The sequence below is a fragment of the Trichogramma pretiosum genome, unplaced genomic scaffold (assembly GCF_000599845.2).
Source record: "Trichogramma pretiosum strain Unisexual culture from Peru unplaced genomic scaffold, Tpre_2.0 scaffold6, whole genome shotgun sequence".
NCBI classification, from domain to species: Eukaryota; Metazoa; Arthropoda; class Insecta; order Hymenoptera; family Trichogrammatidae; genus Trichogramma; species Trichogramma pretiosum.
The window spans coordinates 2,761,687-2,777,738 of record NW_019641678.1 but is presented as its reverse complement, the minus strand read 5'-3'; the positions used below and the strand labels follow the sequence as shown (position 1 = coordinate 2,777,738).

The following is a 16,052-nucleotide window of genomic DNA, read 5'->3' as shown; positions in this document are numbered from 1 at the left end:
TTTAAAGAATTTTTTGAAGTGGCAAAAAATGACACTTTTGCCCTAAGTAAAAAGTAAAAATAAATTATCTAATAAATTATTGGAAAAATCTATTGAGAAGACAAGTATAATGATTTTTCGAACGTAGCTTATCGAATGATCTACTGCGTGTGCATAAATCAGCAATGCACGCGCAAATTACGCGATAAGACGCGACATCACGCATATCATCAATATTCCCGACCAATTCAATGGCATACGTGCGCATTCTTAAATCGAAAAACCTGAATAAATCTTCCCTTCGCTCTCGGATTCGAATTCATTGACCTATATACAATTGCACGCCACTTTGTAAGTCATTAAAAATATGCATTGTGCACACGCGCAAACACTCGATTGTTTGAATTGCGAAGAAATTTTATTTTTAAAACGAATTATCTGATACCGTTGCGTGCACGCGTGAAATTTCTCAAATTTTTGGTGGTGGAAAGGCCGCGCTTCGTTGGCTACTTCATACTCGCAGCAGCTATATATAAGCTCCAGTCTGCTATTGTAAATTTTGTAAAGTGTACTAGCCTTCGAAATGTTCCTCAAGCTGTTATTTTTCGTTTGCTTTGCGATTTGCAGCATCGATGGTCGGTGTAGCATTTGACTATTTTGAAGGCCCCTCTCTTGTTAATTCTAATTTCGCTGGCAATTATTGAATTGATACAGGTGCCAACATCGATCGCGTCGGTGTCGAACGCATCAACGGTGGCGACAGCGCTGATCCTGCCAACTATGGATACCACGTGGCAATCCTGTACCTTGACCAAGAGTCAGAACACCTTGTGCATCTTTGCGGTGGTGCTATCATCGACAGTCGATACGTTTTGACGGCAGCCCACTGCGTTTTTGGCAATCACAGCAGCGAAATCGTCGTTCGTGCCGGTGGTAACCAAGCGCCCGAACTGGACAAACCTTACCTAGAGCAACGCGTCTTCCGCAGAGTAAGCCAAATCGCATATCCCAAGAATTATTTCAAGGACGAGAGATACCATGAATACGACATAGCCGTACTTAAGGTAATATAGCTGGAATGCCAAAGAGTTGAAATTTTTTTTGGCCAGTTGAGCATGCCTTGACTCGTTGTGCTGTGTCTTGCTTTGAACAGATCAAAGGGTCGTTCGATTTGATCGACGAGGAACATTTTAAGAAGCTTTATCTACCGTCCTCGAACGCGGACTACGTAGACAAAGTGGCAGAAGTCAGCGGCTACGGAGTTCACGATCCGGCTGACCTCGACGGCAAATTGGAGGGCAATAATTTCAAGACACTCCGCACTAGGGTCATATCGACGAGCCAGTGTCAACAGTCAAGGGCTTTCTTACTTACGAGCGGTAGTCTTTGCACTTTGTCGAACACCAATTACGGACATACTTGCTACGTAAGCATTGCTACGATAATATATTGTCCTGTGCTGCCTCGAATTTCCGCTCGGGTCATTTGTAACTCTTTACCGTCTCTCGGCTGCTTGAATATTTCTTTTTCTTCTTTCAGGGCGACGGTGGCGATCCACTCGTCTACAATAACGAAATAATTGGAATTTTGAACGCTCCCAGCAGTTGCGACAAGGATACGCCCGAGCTTTTCACCAAAGTCTCCAAGTACGCTTATTTCGTACAAAAAATCCTCAACGACGAGTACGCTTATGACGTAGTATATGCTTAAATTGACAAAAATTATATTTCATTCTGTGTTTTCTGAGAATAGCTGTATGTAAGATAATCCATCTAATTTTTTAATAAATTTTGTATTCTATTATTAGTAAGCGCTGTTGTGTTTATTTTTAACGATTTGAGTGTTTATCTCAATGACATTGTTTCGTACCGAAGATCTTATCTCTTTTCAGCTTATTTTGAATTAAATGAAATCGCGAGCGACAAATGTCTTAGTTTGTCCACTCTCTAACGACTCGACACTTGCCTCGAGTAAGCCATAATTTTTTCGCTCCATTATCTATATATGACGTAGTAATGCAAAAGAGTGAAAAGCCTGCCCAGAGCTGCACCGTAGCCCTCACTTTCTCCCCGAACTTTTCACAAAATGACTAAATTAATTTATACAAACGTTTCTTCTCGTACTGTTACTGTTTAAAATTTTTTAGGAATTTCGTTTCAAGTATTGTACATTCGCTCGCGTGTTGCGTTGATTCTAAACGTTAAAATAATGTAAATGGCCGGCCATAATATCAAAAAGCAAAATTAATTGTTACATTATTTCACGTTAACTGATTAAAAGATTGAAAATTTGATCTTGTTTTCTTGACTTATTTATGCTTTGTATGTAAGCACGAATCAGATAATGAATTACCGAGTCGAAACGATTAAAAAGATATTTTTATTTGCTATGAATGAAAACTCTACTAGCTTTAAATAATTTTAATTTTGTTATCCGTTATTATGCATACCAAATTTTATGTAGTAGCGTATAAAGGACACAAACTTATAGAAAATTCGAGAATATTCCCAAGAACTCGCTCAGGTTTGAATAATGATAATAATGAAACCAACGCCTCTCCTACTTTTATTTATAAATGCTAATAAAAGAACTAATTTTCCTGCTTTTCTTTTAAAATTTCTACTCATATATTTCGAAAACCACTTAAACTTTATAAAAATGGATACTTTAATTTTAGAAAAATGAGAAAAAAAACATTTTTATTCTCACGATGTAACTATGTGATTAATCGATGAATCTTAATGTTATTTGTCATAAATTGAAGTTTCACTGCTCATTTTTAGAAATTCGTGATCAAATACTCAAATGAATTACTTCATCTTTTCAAAAAATTAGAAAAAAAATTTAATTAAAAAAAAATCGAAAAATCTCAATAACTTTTGATATATTGCACGAATCGAAATGAAACTTTTTCAGGCTGCATCCTTAACCCAATCGACAATAAATGCAGTTTATTTCAATAGCATTTACTGTCCCATTAACATAAACGATTATGCCATTAATAAAATTAACACTTATTCATATTTTCTTAATTTTACAGTAAAACAACGAAAAGTAAATGAAAGAGTATAAAATAATAATTTTTATTATAATAAACGATCTATAAATATAAAATGATTATTATTTAAAAAGTTTAAAACTACTGCAGTAATTCTAACTTAAAATACTTTTGTACGAATGCTATCAGTCTCAATATCTGCCATAGCTGCCTTAATGAATGGAAGGAAGGTGGACACCCTTGTGTAAATAGCAGGTGCATTGTCTTCTCTGCATCCGAGCGGACTGCTGCTTACTAGTCCAATGAGCGTGTTATCTCCGTAAACTAGAGGAGCACCACTGTCACCCTACGCAAAAGAACGAAAATAAAAAGTCATAGGATAAATTTTTTAGCTGGGACTCATGAAACATTTGTCAAACTTACTGAGCAAACGCCTTCGGGTTTATCTTCATCGTGCTGATGCAATCGAGCGCAAATCTGCCTCGGACTTATTCGCTTGCCCGGGTAAGATTCTTGACAAGCAGATTGAGACAAAATATCGGCATTGGCATATCTAAGATTTCCATTTAATCTTCCTCCGTATTCCTTTTTATTTCCAAAGGAATCCTTACGAACATTCATCCAGCTCAAACCAAATCCAGCTACGGTAGCTGTTTGACCAGCGAATGAACGACCAGGTGTGGGCAGATTTAATTTTTCAATATTGGCGTTCTCTTCGAGGCCAAGAGGAGTTTTTAACTGTAAAAAAATAAATATTTAGAATTCATAAAGCATCAAAAAGTTGAGTGTGGAAAAGTTTCAATTTACCTTCAAAATAGCAACGTCTCCAATAGGATTGCGACGCGTGAAAGCTTTTAGTACGTAGACCTTCTCTACCATAGAGACAATCGAGTCTTTTCTCGAGTACAAACTAGTTAAACCCGTGGATACTCTCATGCGTGACCTGTCGAAAGAATCGTCTGCTTCGAGAACGCAGTGGCCAGCAGTTATGACATGATAGTCACCGATGATAGCGCCGCTGCAGAAACTTTGACCACTTAAAAACTCCAATGAGACTTGATACTTGAATTGTCCAGGTTTAGCTTCGTAACCCCCGACGATGAGTTCTCCTTTCAAGGCTGAACATTTTTTTAAATATGAATTATTTCAACACAAATTATATTTAAAAAAAATATCAATTAACTTACCATTACTCCCCGAAACATAGCATATAATCAAGCCGACAAGGCCGATGATATTTTTTAAGTGATGCATTTTGTCTGGTGCCGATGATCCGACCAGGAACAAAAACTGATATCAACTATTTTGATTTTGGCCACCAATACCTCTTTTTATGTATAAAAAAGGCATTCGACTTGACAATGATGCACATTTGCAATCGATAATGTTGTTTTGAAATTTGAATATGCTCGATTAAGTTTCAATTTGATTACAAAAAACGGAATTACGCATTTTGTATCGGAAAAAATTGAATGAACGAGTAAATTCCGTTAATAGCGTCATTATCAATACACTAATTGCTATTATTAAAAAGTTGCAAATAAACAAAAATCAATTACTTATTGTGCCTTTGTGAGATTTAAAACATTATATTTACTGAAAAATTGAATGAACACCATGAATAGTCTTTGTAACCGTTGTGTAATACTTTGCAATAATTTCTCATTAATTGTTTATACATTTGGAAACGTGTAAATCCTCGTGGAGTAATGAAAACATTGAAAAGTGTTACACGATTTATTATTACAACTGTACCAACAAATATAGAATTTGAAAACATAACTTATAGTGTCGCAATCTTCTATATAGATTATCTTATAGCCGAATGTATCATCTAGGGAACTTGTATCAATGGATTGGAAAGTGCTCATATTTATGATTAGACGGCTGCAAATAATTTTCAAAAAAACAAGAAAAATGAATCAATGCACGTTAAACTAGCAAAAAAGTCAAGAGTCATTTTTAACATTTATTCAAAATATCACAAACTAAGTAGAAGAAAGTAAATTATAATCCGTTAATTAAAGTCAAAATAGAATCACTCCCAGGCAGATTCCCCTGAAGATGATTTATTGAAAAACTTATCGCTTACAGAGAGCAATCAATATCGATTATTTAGAAAGTACACGCGCGCATGTGCTTGAGAGAGGTGAGCGAAAATTTGGCGACGCTCGTTTGTTTTTGTTTTTAAGGAGAATTCAATTTTGCGCCAAATCAGCCGTGCGCATCTGCAGCGTCACGTCTTTCATTGCGTTCCTGATGAAAGTGAGGTAAGACGATACTCTGGTGTAAATGGCAGGTTCCTTATTCTCGTCGCAGCCGAGTGAAATGCCACTGAGCACTCCGATTACCGTGTCGCCGTTGTAGACCAATGGACTTCCGCTGTCACCCTGCAAACATACACAGATTATACAGTCAAGAAATCGCGAGGCAAGATCGAAATCGAGTCGAGGAAACGACATACTCGGCAGACTCCTTGGGGCGTGTCGTCGGAAAACTCGATGATTTTGGCGCAGACTTGATCGTCGCTGACGTTGTGCTTGTAGTACCTCTGGCAGCGCTCGTTGCTCATGACGATTGCCACGGCTCGATTGAGTGTGTCGTTGGACGAACCTACCTCGTACTCGCTCATGTTGTTTGAGCTGGTCTTCACTTGGACATTGTTCCAGCCGAAACCAGATATGACGACGCCCTCGTCCACGTAAGTACGAAATTTTTCCTTGTTGCGACGTTTGTTGGGCCGGGGTAAGCGTAGTTTCATTAAATTACCATTGTTTCTCACATCTAATATTTGATTCAACTGAGAGAAACATAGATTCGTTGTTTGAGCCTGGTCGCGATGCAACTTTATACGATTGAAAATTCCGCTCCGCTGAAATTGAAACGTACCTTCAAAACGGCGATGTCACCAGGAGGAAGAGTCGACTTCCAGTTTTGGCTGTCGTTATAGATCGAGGGCACATAGATCCTTAGCACATCGACTCGAATGCCATTGGGGATGTTTAGGTTATTGGTTGCGGCCGCAATTTGGATGGGTTCCGTCTCCAGCTGATCTTGTTCATTGACGACGCAGTGAGCTGCCGTGAGAATGTGCCGGTCGCTGATTATACTACCTCCGCAGATGTGCGTATTATTCGATTGCAGCGACACGTGATAAGGAATCTCGTTGGCTTGAACCTTCCTGCCACCGATCAAGGATTCGGCTGTCCAGCTGTCTTCGGCTTGAAAGTTAACAAATCCTTTAGATATTTCGAAAAGGCCTCATCGATCGAATTCAAGCTTACCACGAGCTGAGCTGTGCGTTGTCGAAGCGAGCATAACAAAAGCTACGAGAATTTTTTCCCTGAAGCACTTCATTCGGTAAGAATTGATAGGAGCGACCGACAACGGAGTCATAGCTCGACTGTTCCTGTGAATAAAGTGCAACGTTTGACGCGCACTATCCAAGCTATAACGTTATAAAAAAAATAATCAGTGGCACGCGTTCTATGAATATTGATTTAAACGCGATCGTCAAACTCGTTGCTCTTGAAACCCAGAGAAGTCAGTTAATCACTCTGCTATTTTATTCTTTATAGACCTCTTTGAAAGCATCAAGGCTTGGTATTTGCCGAGCATCCATAGAATTCAAAGTATAATCAAGTCTATTTTCCAATATTTAAGCAGCTCGTACAATGCGTTCGCGTACGCGCGAGCACAAATAATATTTGAAAGCTGACTTCGTAATAACGGCGTATATTTCGACTTGAGCTTGTATATGGGCGATTCTCGGACTCGATCGACGCGAATATTGAAATAATTTGTAGCACAGCATAAAGTGACTTTAGGAAACAAGGTTCAATAGGCCTCTTTTGCTAGAAGTTGTCCAATTTTTCCGAAAAAAGTACTTTGAACCGGTGAGTTAACGGAAAATCGGCCATAAACGATGACGATCAACGGCAACTCATTAATCGAGTTCCTTCCCTGCGAATGTGCTCGGTGTCGATCGACCAAGTAGCTTTATCGATGACGCTCCATTTTTCACTGGCTCAAAAATGCGCTCCCGAGCCCAGACCCTACGAAAATGTAACGGTTAATTTAGATGAGCTGTTAGCCCTCAAAGCGTTAGCGCTATATAAGTGTCCATGTGTTATGTAACTCAAGCGCTCGATAACGGATGATATTGCGCAGATATCGCGATCATTGTTGCAAACTTTAATGTTCATATAATAATTATATGTTAAGTTAAAAAATTGAAGATCGAGGCTGGTTTGGCATCGGGCCAAAGAAAAAAGCACTTTATTAGTTCAGCTTAATACAGGTAAAATTTCATCAATGAACTTTTTACGTACTCGAAGAGAGGGTTTTTGACGATTGCCAATTGAATGAATCACTTGTCACATCACGCTATAATGACAAAAAATTTGATGCACTCATTGCATTATCGACTATTTAAAATTATAATTATCGTTGTAACTGATGTGTGAGAGGATAAAATATTGCTACTCGAGTTCAGCAAAACGGTTACGAGCATTAAGTAGTCAAGTATTATGGGTTAACTGCAAGTAAACGCTAGAATATCGTAGAAGCTATAAATGATTTGGTCTAGGCAGGTTAAATATTGACTCGTTGCGCGAGTATAGCGACCTTGCGCGAGCTTAGTGTTGAGTGAATTGCCGTGTCCGAGCATTAAACGCGATATTCTACTCTGCTCTCGGAATATAAGACGACTCGAGCATTATGAGAAACTACTTGGTCGAGCGATACTTATCGCGATGTAATGTTATAAGACGACCCAAGTGCTTGAAAGATTTTTCAAGCCTCCACGGAACGCGAGTCTCAAAGATATTCGGTGCCTTAATGATCTCAGTTTCGACGATTTTTCTTATGCCGTGAAAAATTTGCGACTTCTCACCGAGCTGTTAGCTGGCCAAATTCGCTCGTATCTCATAGCCGAAACCTTACCTAATTTAGCACTTACACGGAATGACCCTTTTATAAAGTTGACTCACGATTTTCCATTATCTCAGAGTTTCGGCTACATTCACCAGACTTTAGCCGAGTGCAATTTCAGATTTTTCGAGTGATAGCCTCGTTCGATTATCGTTGATAAGGAGCTTAAAACACCAGAGCTCGCACAATATGCGCAGCAGCAGCTAGCGATATTATGTACATCGATTGTAACAGCTCCGATACTTCCGCGTGCGCTATATCTACATTGGAAGATAAAAACAAAAACAGACTATTAGCCGTGCGAAGGAGTCGATACGCTGAAACGATGTTAGATTCCCTTGCAGCTGCGCTCACACGAGTTTGGCAGCCGATATATTATCGGCGGAACCAAGTCGAGGCTCGTCAGATATCAATGGGTATGCATTTTAATGAGAGATTCGATTCGATGGCCGGCTTGGTTCGGTCGAAAAAAACGATCCGATTTCGTATAGGCGCGTGTGGACCGGCCGAATTAAAATTTCGGAATCGACGCGATTCATTACTCGTATGTACGAGACCATACATCTCGATTCGTATCGAGTCATGATCGGTCGACTACGGGCGCCACTTATACTTTCACGCGCAAATATAGTTGCGCGTCTTAAATTGATATATACACGTATAGGAGAGGCACATGGCGTGTAATACGTATAGTCAAACTCCGGCCCGAATGTGTGCATATGTAAGTGTGCAGTAATGTGCTCATAACGCCGTGGGCGCCAGGGTACGCGCGCGGGCCGGAAACGTTTCGCGATCTGCACTGCTCTCTCGGCCAGCGCGAGCATTATGTGCAATTGATTCTCAAGCGCGTTTTGCGCTCGCTCTGGGCCTCAAGGATATACGCGCTTCAAGTTCTCTTCGGCCCTCTTCGGTCGGCGCAATTATTTTCTCAAGCATTGTAATGCCAACTTGTATATGTCTCGACGTAATAATTACGCCGCAGTTACAAATGTTTTTATTACTCGGATGTTTACGTGGATATGCTGAAACTCGTATACAAACGTATACGAGTAGGCGAGGCGCACGAAGAGAGCCTGGCGGGGGGGATATATTTATCTGTCGGAATCATCGTTTTTATACTCGCATCCACGAGCAGAGGGCCACCGTCGTACGCGATTACAATTGCGTATACACGTATGCCCGTGTACTCGCCCCTATCTCGTGGGCCTTATTAATACGTTTTCCCCGACAAAAACAGCTTAGATCGGAAGGATGTGTATGGACACGAATTATTCCTCTTGTCGCAATTCTATCTACGTGCCCGAGACTGTTCCGTTGAATTATCTCCCGTAAGCGCGCGCCTTTAAAGACTTTAGTGCGCGCGCACAAATATTATTGCGCAATCGAGAGCTTAAATCAGCAGATCCTTATCGCTGCTCCAAGAGAAATCTCAGCCATTAGAGGGGCTACGAGCGCGACTCTAGCCCGAACGAAGGAGGAAAGTCTTGCTCCGGCTGCTGCTGGCTTCGCTGGCCAGCCCATGTAGGCCTCTCGTCTTCTAGTCAAAGTCCATGCACCGGTGGCCAAATTTAGCCGCATCGCAAAGTACCTATACGTCGATGGCATTCATATTGAGCACGTGCGTGCATGCCCTACCAATTGCACAATCCGAATGCGTATCTTTACGCAACGCTTGCATCCGAAAGAAAGAAATAAGTCGATCATCAGTCAACGTCGCAAAAGCTACTATTCACGTATACGAATGACAAATTGCCAACGTATTCGGGAATAAATCGTTAATCATCATCCTCTTCTTCGCTCGAGCTCTTTCTCTATGCACTTTTTTCCTTTTTTTTATCTCACGTTCGAGCTGGAAAATCTCAAAACAGAGGCGAATACATTTATTCTTTCATTGGATATATTTTTATTCTCTTTCTAGCGATTGAAGAAAAGGAAAGAATTGAAAAATGCCATGAAAAGGCTGTTGATGAAGGTAGAAGGTAGAAGGTATAGATGTTTTGCGCTGGCTCTGATCTTACGTCCTCTGGGTCGGACTGGCGCACGAGGCACGCGACGATTGATATTTTTTAATTACGTGCACAGCCTTCGTTCAGGATGATTAATGGTCGCGTCGAATTTTCGTTGTTGCCCGCAGCGCTACCGCGTTCAACGTCCCTGCAAGATTTTTGCGATCTTGCGAGCTGAAACTCGATGTATTACGACGAAATTGCTTTTAAATACACATCGCGCGCCGCAGCCGGCCGTACGCGCGTGCACGCGAGAGCCGACTGCCGAGATGATAAATTCAATAAGCTAATTAAGCTTTACACGTGCACCGTTACGACATTCATAACGTCGACTGAAAACTCAATCGAGCGAGCACCGCAGCCGAGCACTCGGAGGCCCGTATACCTGAATACGGACTCGAATCGGCAGCACCAGAGCGACATCTCGAGTTTTTCCCTGCTAATCCATCGATCTCGCGAAGCTGTATCCGCGTGCCGGCGAACGGACCCACGCGCTGCGATCCACGACCAGAGGCGAGCCGAGCGGCCGTTTGTTTTCGCTCCGGCTCCTCTCCCTTTCTCTGCACTTGGCGATCGCGCCGAAAGAGAGAGTACGCGCCTGTACAGGCCACGAAAGCAGCAAAGGAGCAAAGAGCTGCGAAGGATGAGGTGCGCACGTGCAATTATAACGGAATGGTCGCCACCAGAGACGAAAATGTACTTGCAAATGCAGCGCGATGCAGCGTACGATCATGGCCACCCGAAAACGCCGTTATGTTTATGAAGCGATTCTAATTTCTGCGCCTCGCGCCTCGACCGATTGCTGCAGGTACTGCGTTTTTTACGCGCGCCACCTAAAGACGAACAGCTTCGAATGGCAATCGTGAGTAGGGAGTTTTTTCCTCTCTCTTTCTTCTCTTTATCTCTCTTTTTTTCCTTCTGGCCCGGTAAAAATCGTGAGCGCTGCTGAATAGTAAACTTACTTTTACGACTTTACAAGCTGTCGTAATTCGACATGTAGTCGCGATCATTTTCCTTTTCGTGGCCGTGGTACACAGCCAAGTATCGAAAATTTTGGCGATACTCGCGAAGCTGCAGTCGTGAATAATGGACCGTGCACATAAGTTGCTCGCAATCGGCCTGCTGACCTTAGCGATTTTTAACCGTAAGCCTCGTCTCTCTGCGTTCTCACCCTTTTCCAGCAAAGTAAGTGCATTCATGAAAAACACGCGTAACTTTATTGCGTAACAGAGGGAGACTCGAAGAAATTGCGAATTGTCGAAGGCGACGAGATCAGCGATACCGAAGCACTGCCTTATCAAGTGTCCCTGCAGGATGAACAGGGCAATTTCTGCGGCGGCGGAATAATCGGCGAGCGTCACGTACTTACGGCGGCTCATTGCATTATGCGCGACGACGGTACGTTTTACAAGCACTCGAGCCAATGGATCGTCGCTGGGAGCGCCGATGCGCGACACCCAGAATTCGGCCTGAAATTGACCATCGCCAAGATGTACGTACCGAAGATTTATTTTACCAACAACTCGAGAAGCTTCGTCCAAGGCGACATAGCCGTGATCAAGGTAATTCGACAGATGCCATTTTTAATGGATTTCAGCTTCGTGATAGATAGCCAATTAACCTAGGCAGTACTGTGATTGTTGAAACATCGAAGACAAGAGAGAGACTGGATTTGCGAAGAGGTTGGCCTATCGTAGCCAAGCTAAATTTGCCTTTTTCCAATTTCCACTCGAAAGAATTCAGTGGGAAAGCCGTAGTGTCGGGCTTTGGCTCTAACCGAGTGAACTGGATAAAAAACCTCGACGGCAGTTTTAGCGAGGAGAGCGAATCCGATGGCAAACTGAGATCGGCCGAAGCGAGACTCATGAGCAACTCCGTGTGCGTGCAAATGTACGCCAAAAGGCGCAAACGACCGTCGATAGCAAGCTCGCAGGTGTGCGCTCAAGTGATGCAGAGAGACGCGCGCCATCCCGGCGGAGTCTGTACGGTGAGAGACGGCGACATTTTTCGCACCAGCCGATCATGGTAAATTTGTACTCTCGATGACAGGGCGATAGTGGAAGTCCGCTGGTGGTTCACGACGCTTCGGACGGGCCAACGGTCGTCGGGATTTTGAACGCCAGTCCACCAGGCTGCAAGGAAAATAAATATCCCAGCATCTACGCGAGAGTTTCCGCGTACGGTGACTTTGTACGAAACGCCATGAGGGGCCGCTTGACTCCCGATATGAGACTTTCTACGAGGGAGCGACGATATTGAAACATATCTTAAAAAGTACGTACTCTCGTTTCTCGTCATTATCGTGCGCAGTTCTGCCTGTGCATCTCCGTTGATCGATGCAAGCTTGAAATTATGCATTCGCGATCGAGCCCAAAAAAGCGATGAACTGCAAAAGGACCCATTATCATAAAAGACACCATCCTCGAGCCTTTGATAAGTTGATTAGAGTATGGTTATTTTGAATTGATATTCGTATTTGCAATCTTGACTATTTGTCCGAAAGCAAATGTCCTGTAGGCAGAAAATTTGGCCGAGTCATACCTCGCGGCAAAAGTACCGCGTGCACGTTCAACTTTCACGAGTAATGCGATACACTCGCGATATACACGTGGCGCTTTACACGTCGCATGATTTACAGCGCGTATAGGTATATGGGCATGAGCGCGAGGGATGAGCGACCATTAAACGCTCTTGCGCAGTATACCCTCGCCCGTGTGCTTGTACATCGACGCGGAGAAGACTTAATCGTTCACCAAGGCGGCAGCTTCACTTTTATATCTCCGCTGCGGACCGAGTAGTAATGGACCAATGGTTAAACTTGCTATAATATATTTTTTGTTCCCAAGTGTTAATTATGCGGTAGTGTTGACTTTTATGATCTGCTCACTGGCCAAGGGGGGTGCACGAGCGGTCTGTGTAATGTCTACGTTAAAAATAAGAAAATCACCACGCTTAAGCACTACTCTTCTCAAACCTACGTGAACAATAAATGAATAACATCATTTCCAGCTCTTTTAATTTTGAAATAATTCTTTTATTACATTGAATTACTTATACGCTAATATTATAAAAATTCTGTACAAAATCGTCTCTATGCTATTCAAAGCTTACTCATTTCCCAAGAAATAAAAGGCAAGAGCCTTTATCTTCGACAACGAAATCTTTCTAAAAATAATTAAAACATATTTTATTACAGAGCCAAGATTTTTAATGAAAAAAAAAAGAAATTCTCTTACCACGCAGGAAATCAAAACTGAAGGCTTTCTCCACTGGTCTTTGCATTTGGATATCGCAGTTCCGACGCAATTTTGAGTGACACCAGCAATCAAAAACTCGGCTAATTTTTTAACCATCATCAATATCTAGTAAATAAATTCGTGCAATTTAGATATTTTAATTTTATGGATAGTGATAATTTTATATGAATTTTAAAAAGAATCGCTTTACAAAGCCCCGTTGTTCAACGTCATCTTCGTCAAATTCGCGCTCGAGTAGATCATTATTATCGATATCTATCTCCAATTTATTTATAGGTTGCGATGTCACAGTGAGCGAACTATAAGTAATAAAACCAACTATTATGAGAAATTGGCAAGACCACATGTCGAACTTTCAATGATCCAGATGAAGAGCAGTAAAAAAATATATTAAATTAGAATTCAACGATTATTTTGATATTTATATGAATATTTTTATCACCTTCGCAACTGTTGGAAGTACAATATTTATTTTAAAAAAGACATGTGCAAGCGAGAACAAAAAATTATGCAACTAATAATAAATAAAATTATGCAACCAATCCTTGATAAAACAAATCACCTCGGCTTGTACACTGCAAGCTTGGAAATCACATATGAAAACATCTATAATTAATCGCAGTCTGCATGCTTTACACACTGTACGATCGACATTATAATTTTTGGCTCATTAATTCATGAATTTTTATGTTATCTTTACTTCTGTGTGCCGATGATAAGAAGGTAAACACAAGGTAAAGTCAATCGACATGGCAACTGCTGGCACTTTCTGCGTCAAAAAAAATCGTTGAAAAAAAAAACCTAGCGGGGGGGTGGATCGGTTCACGTACGAGCTCAATCGCTCGACTGCACATACCGCGTACGTCAAAAGTACATGAATTATTGGATATAAGTTGTTTCTGTTTTGCGGGGCATTACAAGAGCTCATGCTGCATGCTATTGTTGTATACACTAGGAAACTCTCGCGCGCTACACCCATTAGCTTCGAGGCGTGTTTCTCGCTCGTTTCTCTCGTAGAAATGGTATTTCTGAATTTTTTCAAGCTCCCTCTCTCTCTCTCTCTTTCTACGTCGTTCTTTGCGAAAGATCGTAAAATGAAGACGTTGAAAATGACGATAACTATTTCAGATATATATCAAATAGAAGCGTCCGTAACATCTCGCCATTTAGTCCTTTTCCGAGCTGCGACCGTACTCCCGTGATAAATCAAAAACGAGCAATCAGAAAAAAATCGATAACGGAGAAAAAAATGAACATCTCAATTGGATAGGCATTGGATGAAATTATCTACTGGGACTTTGGTTTACACGTGCAACCGATTACAGTATATAAACTTTCCTCGAGCCAGCGCCAAGCGCAAATAAACATCAATCTTGCACGCGCAACAAGTACGCGCCTTGTGATTTCTCTAATTATAAACATCGTAAAATTCAATACCTCTCCTAGTTATATCACATAAATGCACACACGCGTATACAGAGTAATATGTGGATCTCGCCGATGTTTACTCGAGAATATCTCTCGTTCTCAGTTTTGCAATCAAGCTAGAAATCTCGATATAATCTTTCGGAACAAGGAAAAATCCCTCCACAAAATTAAACGCTTACGATCAATATCCAATCAATACCTCATTAAATATCCAAAATTAAGCACTCCTACGAATCCATTTACGAATCGCAAGTGGTTATATATGTACACATATAGCCGAGGCGTCAGTGAAAGCGATTGAGAGCGAGAAGGAAATAGATGCGCGCGACACACTACAATGCACGAACAGCGTGTATGAAAAGGAAAATCGTCTGTTATTATGATTTACAGCGACCGGTGTATACTCGCGGAACTTGGGATTACAATTTTTTTGTTTGTTTTTATTTACTCTCTCGGTGCGCGGCTCATCTTTAATACCAGCAGCGTAGTCGCAGCAACTGCAGCGCGACGAATAACTGATGAGTTTACTAGTGTATGCGCGCGAGATCAGGATTTTTTCGTTACAGCTAGCAGGAGTAATTTATTTTTCTGACTCTCGCGAGATAATATCGTGCCGTTCGAGATTAGTATTTGTCATGGGATTACAAAAAAAATGAATAGCTATATATATAGTACAGATTCAGTGCCACAAATAGATTTATTTTTCACAATTTTAGATCTTCACCTTTCTGGGAAATGCTGCGCGTGATTTTAACCCCGTTAAATTAATTTCACATCAAATTGTCCCGATCGAAGACGAGCTAACAAAGCCCGAAGATGGAGGCAATGCAAGTGGCGTATGGACAATGAGCTTTAGCGGCGATTCATCCTGAAAGTGCGCGCCAGATATGCTCAGAAAGTCGAGGTCGCAATCAAGCTGCGTGGTATTTTTTTCACTAGGCGGCCGACCAAGTACTGACAATTTAATCACTCAAGCAGCAGTGGCAGCGACCCTTACGCGCGTGCATCGCGCAAGCCTCGCCGTGCATTCTCGTCTGTATGTGCGTGCCAGGCTGTATTGCTCTGTGTAAAGATGTACGCGTACATCGCACGACTTTTGACGCGTGAGTTTTGCGGCTATACGTACACACGTCGCTCGGCCGCATGCCGAGATTTAATTACACACGACGACGGTCTTCATTACCAACTGCAAATTGCTGTTTAAATATACACGTCCGTTTGCTCGGTCCGTTCCTTGGACACGTATGTTACGAGCGGAGGAAAAAATTATTGAAATCAACGCGTCAACTCGAACGTCATTAGCCGAAATTAATCGAGTCGGCGTAAAGTAGGCTAACATTCAAAAAGTCGGGCAACAACGGCCCGGGCAATTCTTGAATGTATAATACGAAAACGTATCAAGTGTGGAAGCTACGGCCAGACGTGCTGCTATATGCAGTCGTATACTGCAAG

The 16,052-nt window shown here is 41.6% G+C and overlaps 2 protein-coding genes across 2 annotated transcripts; one reads left to right on the top strand and one right to left on the bottom strand.

Annotated features, from left to right (window-relative positions):
- Positions 1-562: 562 nt before the first annotated feature.
- On the top strand, positions 563-1,689 carry LOC106657809 (chymotrypsin-2-like). The gene is made up of 4 exons (XM_014379486.1): positions 563-614; positions 694-1,043; positions 1,133-1,405; positions 1,519-1,689. Exons 1-4 carry the CDS (start codon positions 563-565, stop codon positions 1,687-1,689), a joined length of 846 nt encoding a protein of 281 aa, XP_014234972.1.
- Positions 1,690-3,137: 1,448 nt separating this feature from the next.
- On the bottom strand, positions 3,138-7,479 carry LOC106657808 (transmembrane protease serine 9-like). The gene is made up of 9 exons (XM_014379485.2): positions 7,309-7,479; positions 6,262-7,032; positions 5,867-6,198; positions 5,442-5,777; positions 5,179-5,367; positions 4,165-4,273; positions 3,785-4,095; positions 3,401-3,715; positions 3,138-3,323 (listed from the first exon to the last, which is right to left on the bottom strand). The coding sequence occupies exons 2-9, from the start codon at positions 6,371-6,373 to the stop codon at positions 3,138-3,140; spliced, it is 1,890 nt and encodes a 629-aa protein (XP_014234971.1). The 5' UTR covers positions 6,374-7,032; positions 7,309-7,479.
- Between the last annotated feature and the right edge of the window lie 8,573 nt (positions 7,480-16,052).